This window comes from Arachis hypogaea, chromosome 20, assembly GCF_003086295.3.
Source record: "Arachis hypogaea cultivar Tifrunner chromosome 20, arahy.Tifrunner.gnm2.J5K5, whole genome shotgun sequence".
In the NCBI taxonomy this organism is placed as follows: domain Eukaryota; kingdom Viridiplantae; phylum Streptophyta; class Magnoliopsida; order Fabales; family Fabaceae; genus Arachis; species Arachis hypogaea.
In genome coordinates this window covers 51,283,391-51,288,729 of record NC_092055.1, presented here as the reverse complement: position 1 = coordinate 51,288,729, position 5,339 = coordinate 51,283,391, and the positions used below count along the sequence as shown (strand labels likewise).

At 34.6% G+C, this 5,339-nt stretch overlaps 1 protein-coding gene across 1 annotated transcript; it reads left to right on the top strand.

Annotated features, from left to right (window-relative positions):
• Nucleotides 1-746: 746 nt before the first annotated feature.
• On the top strand, nucleotides 747-4,767 carry LOC112784108 (cold-regulated protein 27). Its single transcript, XM_025827225.3, has 5 exons — nucleotides 747-1,373; nucleotides 2,547-2,723; nucleotides 2,828-3,116; nucleotides 3,922-4,025; nucleotides 4,113-4,767. The coding sequence occupies exons 1-5, from the start codon at nucleotides 1,167-1,169 to the stop codon at nucleotides 4,260-4,262; spliced, it is 927 nt and encodes a 308-aa protein (XP_025683010.1). The 5' UTR covers nucleotides 747-1,166; the 3' UTR covers nucleotides 4,263-4,767.
• The last annotated feature ends 572 nt before the right edge of the window (nucleotides 4,768-5,339 follow it).

Sequence of the window (5,339 nt, the reverse complement as noted above, 5' to 3'; positions counted from 1 at the left end):
TTCATATTTATAGGCAGGATCCTTAATTAAAATATTTTTTTAAACAAAACGCAACCTGCGTTTTTATGCTTTCGAAAAAATATTTCAGACACGATAAAAACGCAACCTATGTTTTGTTTTATTAAAAACAAAACAGCTGACACAACTAAAATGCAAGTTGTGTTTTATTGTTTAAAAAAAAATAAAATATTGTCCCGTTCACTAAACGGAGGCTGCGTTTGGCTGAAACAAAATAAAAAAAAAATTTGCAAAACTTCAAAAAACTAAAATGCACGTTGCGTTTGCTTAATTTACTCATAAAAAAATTTAAATAAAAAAATTTAAATACAGATTACATTTTGAGCTGACACATAACAGTAAATTTTTTTCTATATCTATTTTATTGCACTACACTAATATTTTTTTATAAGAAAAAAATGAGCCAAATTTTTCAAACGAACTCTTAAAAAAAATATTATATTGTAAATAAATATAATAAAACGAATATCTTAAAAAGAATTTTATAAACAAATTATAAAAATTAAAAACTAAGTTAAAATGATTAATTTAAAATTTTAAAAATAAATTTAATTAAAATTTTTTAATAATTAATTTAAAAAATAAATAATTTTTTAAAAATTAATTTGCTCATTTATTCATAAATAAAAAAATGATATTATTAGATTAGAGATAGATGGCAATATCTATCTTTTCTTTCTCAAAAATCATAAATAAATAAAGAAAAGAGAGTAGCACCCAGCCCCAGCAGGAAAGAGAAAAGAAAGAGAGAGAGTCATCGGGATCCGAGCGACGCGCGAGCATGTGGGAACGTGCTACGACAAATAAGCCACGGACGAAACCCACGCGCCAATAACTCCGCCTACAATGACTCCCCTCACAAAAATATCTGGCTCACATTACCCCGAGATATTATCTCCCCTGATGACGTGGCACCCCACCGATTCCGCTGACACGTGTAAAAGCGACGCCATCTGGACCCTCTTTTGGATTCCCTTTTTTTTATTTTCCCCAAAATCACCCACCACCTTCCTTCTCCGCCTCTCCCTCTTCCTCTTCCTCTTCCTCTTCATTCCTTTGTAACCCAACACAAGCCGCACTCACACGCCTTTGTCTTTTTCTTTTTTTTTTTTTGTTATTTCTTCAATTCTTTGATAACTCTCACCACCATGGACCCCGTTCTCCGGGGAAACTTCTCCCCGCCGGTCTCTTCCGATCCGGAGCCATTGCCCCGCTCCTGTGCTACCGAGTTGACTCGCTACACCTCCGCCTCCCCCTCTTCCGCCATCACCGTCGACAATTGCGCCTCCAAGGACTCCTCCTCGCGTAACTTCTGCGCTGGCGCCGCTGCTGCTGCCGATGCCGCTTCGTTTCCGGTAAATTCACTCGTTTCTGCTTGTTCCGTTCTCGAATTCCTTGTTTGCCTAGCTGATTACGATAATGAATTTTGCGAATTAGATTCATATGGTGGAAAATTGCGAGCTAGGAAGGTTGATCTTGGAGTGTGTGCTTGTGTTTCTGTTTGTAAATTGTATTGTGCCTCGATTTATAGGTCTTCCGTACGATTTTTGCCTTTTTTTGTTTCTATGTCATTTAATTGCGCACTTGTGCTTCTGCATGGCTTGGGTTTATTTATTGCAGATCATTCCCGAAGTTTGTTTGCTGAATTCAGCAATAAATGAGCTGATAATACCTGTAATCCGAAAGCATAGAGAAAATTGAGATTTAAATTGATGTAGTGAGGATCATGAAGTAACTGAATAATACTTGTTTAACAGATATGATTAATGTTTGACTATGGGTGCTGAGGCTCTGTGATAAACTTTCTTGGCTTATCTCTTATGTTTGACCTCCTTATATGCTTTCAGTTTTAGCACGCTTTATGTGTTGTGTTGATCCTGTATGATTGGACAGTCAACTTAAAACTTGGTGTAAGAAGAATCAGTTTGTAATATTATTTCTGTTACACGAGCATGTTTTCTTTAGGTTTGTATCTACTGCTCAGATGAACTACTTGGATCTTAGACCTTCTGCTTGTTTTAAAACTTGTTCTGTATTACTCCTTCCGTCTAATCCTCCATATTGATGATGGTTTTGACTAGTTTGGTATATTCATAAACCAAAGTATAAATTGATGGTTGTGTTGACCATTTTTGGTACTTTCATGAAACAATGTTAACATTATTTATACGTTGATTTGTGAATGTACCAAAAAAAAGGGGGTCAAAATTACCATTGTAAAGGACGCTGAAATATATGATGTTTTCTGCAGATGCTTTAATGCATAACATAAACCTTAAAGCTATTTCAATTAGAAGAAGAATCATATAAACTAGCTTTGACTTTCCCTTGGTTTTGATTGATATAATAGAGGTATATGGCATTATACTTAAAACTTTTTTTTATGTGTAGATTGATTAATATAGTTCTTGTAATAACTTTTTTTTTATGTTATTCAATGTTTGAATGACCTTGTCCATGATTTCTTATGAGGGTGGAAGTCATTTTCTTGGCAAGTATATACTAAGCTGATTTTTTGTTTTTTCCAGGATATATTGGCAGAATGGACAGATAAACAGCACCGCCAATATCTTAACTCTTTAGAAGCTTCATTTGTGAATGAATTGCACCGTTCTATGAGTTCACGTGGTTGGTGTTTACAAAATAACACTGATCAAGCATGTAAACCCAGAACTATACAAAATTCACATCATATGCCCAGACAGGTCAGACATCAATGCAAAAAAGAATCTCAATTATGTGTGTATGTGTTAATTTTGTGTTTTTTTAACCTGCATAATCCAGCCTTATAAGCTTTTGTTGCTTTCAGTCTCTGGCTTTACATGACATCTGCCGGAAGAAGATCAGCTTTGAAAAATTTTCAACTATGCTAGAGAGTACAGCTGATTCTCATGTTCTTGCAGGAAGTCAAAATGGACTTACACCGGTAGATAGAGGATGCAGTTTGAGAGAAACTAATACCTATGACCATGTCTTGCTTTGTGATGATGGAGTTCATGCAGGAAAGTGTTCATCATTCTCCGACAGGGCACAAAGAAGATTGGAGCAGCAATACAGTTGCTGCTCATCCCATCCAGATTTGGTTGCTAGTACAGCAGGTAGTTTGACTACACTTCCATTTCTCTCATGTTGGTTATTCTCTTTGCTCAACAGTGATATCCCTCTATTCCCTTTCATTTGTCACTCTGAAAATATTAGGATGTACTGAATTTGCAGTGACAAATAAAAGGGAAAAGGAGTAGTTTCTGTCACCCTTCTGTTCTTGCATCTGTACCTTGTAGATGTGGAGATGTCTTTGTGCTAACTCTAAAGAAATGCATATAGTTTACCATTACTTGCATTATTAACTTCTCCTAAGTCAGTGATTTAAAATCTCCAATCATTGGTTTGCTCAAATTTGGAAGTTCTAAAAAGTTTTGGCAACCTTGATTGTTAAACTGTGGTTGAATTGCTATTTTGACATTTCTGAAGCTGAATGGCAGTCAGATTTCAACATGATAAACTTTTGGAATAATAACGTTCTAGTGTGGTGATTGCGGTAATGATTCCCATGTGTAAAATATACTGTCTGATATCAAGTACTTGGAGGAATTGATTGGTTTCATTTATGACTAAACTATGATGCAATCTTTGGGGATATATGTTTGACTGTTTTAGCTGGTTCATAGAGTTTAAGTTCAATGTGGATGATTTGAAAGCAAAGAGCAAGGAATTGTTTATTCCCTACTATGCTAGTAAAACCATTAATTTTGGGGAGACTTTTGCACCCTAACACCATAAAAATTCTAGGACTAGAATTTTTTTGGATGGGTACAAGGGTATAAAATTGATGTTCTGTAAACATTTTTTCCTTCTTTTTCGCGACTTTTTTTCAATGATTTTTCTTTTCTGATATTTTTGTAGAGGTCACTGATCAAAACTTCAACAGTGAAGTAGCCGGGTCAAGCTGCATGCCTGTGGCGAAAAAAGCGAAGACAGATGCAGCCGAGGCTTCAAGCAATGATCAAGTAGTGATGAGTTTGTTCTCTTTCAGATAAAAATCTTAAATAACCTTTGAGAGCTTGTTAGCATTTCAGTTTTCCTTTCAAATGCAGGTTGTGCCTTTTGGAATAATTCACACGTTAGATGCTTCAATTGATTCTTATTCAGCCTCGAGAAACAAAGGACGTGAATTGCTATCCAAACTCCCAGAGAGCCTCCATTTCTCGAAGTCAGATCTGCATCACTTTCTAAGGGGTAGCTAAGTACATGTAACTTGGAATTTTGAAGTCTCAGATTTTGCAAGTGAATGCTGCTGATACAAACTGACATAATAGACAGTAATGTGAGACTTATAAGTCAAATTGTACGTGACTATTCCTATTCTTGAGGTTTCAGTGCCGGTTAGGCTGCCCAAAAGGTGTTTCACATAGCATAGAGTAAGGAAGAAATCTTTGATAGCAATATTCGTAGACAATACATAGTCGAGATAATAATTATTTTGTATGATTTATTTGCTAGATGATATATTGGATGATTAACCAACTATTTAGGTAGACCAATAATTGTTAACTCCTTTTGCTGGCTTTACTCAAGTTTGCTTATAGATGCTGATTGTACTTATAAAATAGTTGAGAAGATGGAGAAAATCCAGTATGCGTGTCATTATTACGTATGTTGTATATTTGTATTCATCATCAGTTGGAGTGGAGACTGTAATGTCTTTGACTTTTAATAGTATATGTCTCCAAGTGATACTGTTTGACTTTATTTACTTAGCCACGAAACTTGCAAAGAGTATTGCATTTTTGGTGTATTTACGGGAATATTATTGAGTTGGTTGAATAGGATAGACCAAAATTACTTTTGAGTGTATAATTGAATGATTATAATAGAAAGAAACATTTACTTCATATACAAACCATCTTATTTTTCACAACATTGTGGGCTCGTTTATAATTTCTCTCTTCTTTAAGTCACAGGTAACAATTGTGGATTCTTCAAATCTGAACAAAAACACACACGGGTGGGGTTTTTAAAAGACTAAAATTAAGTGAAAAGTAAAAAATTATAATTATACCTTTTACAAAAATATGCATTGTATAGGATATATTTAATGTTTTAATGTTTTTTCTAGAGGAACGCAAGGGGGCAGCACTTTTGTTAAATTCTGGTCAGCACTTAACCAACAAAAGAAAATTGAATGATTCTACACCATTAGATGCAATCTCACATCATTAAAAACATCATTAATGACTAATTGATGGCTAAAAACTACAAAATCTGCTGGCTCCTAGACTTTCTCTTTTTTTTTTTATTATAAATTTCTTTTGTATTCTTCA

Coding starts and splice junctions, on each gene's coding strand:
- LOC112784108 (XM_025827225.3), top strand. CDS start 1,167: ATGGACCCCGTTCTCCGGGGAAACTTCTCCCCGCCGGTCTCTTCCGAT. Junction 2,724..2,827: donor CACATCATATGCCCAGACAG/GTCAGACATCAA, acceptor TGTTGCTTTCAG/TCTCTGGCTTTACATGACAT. Junction 3,117..3,921: donor TTTGGTTGCTAGTACAGCAG/GTAGTTTGACTA, acceptor ATATTTTTGTAG/AGGTCACTGATCAAAACTTC.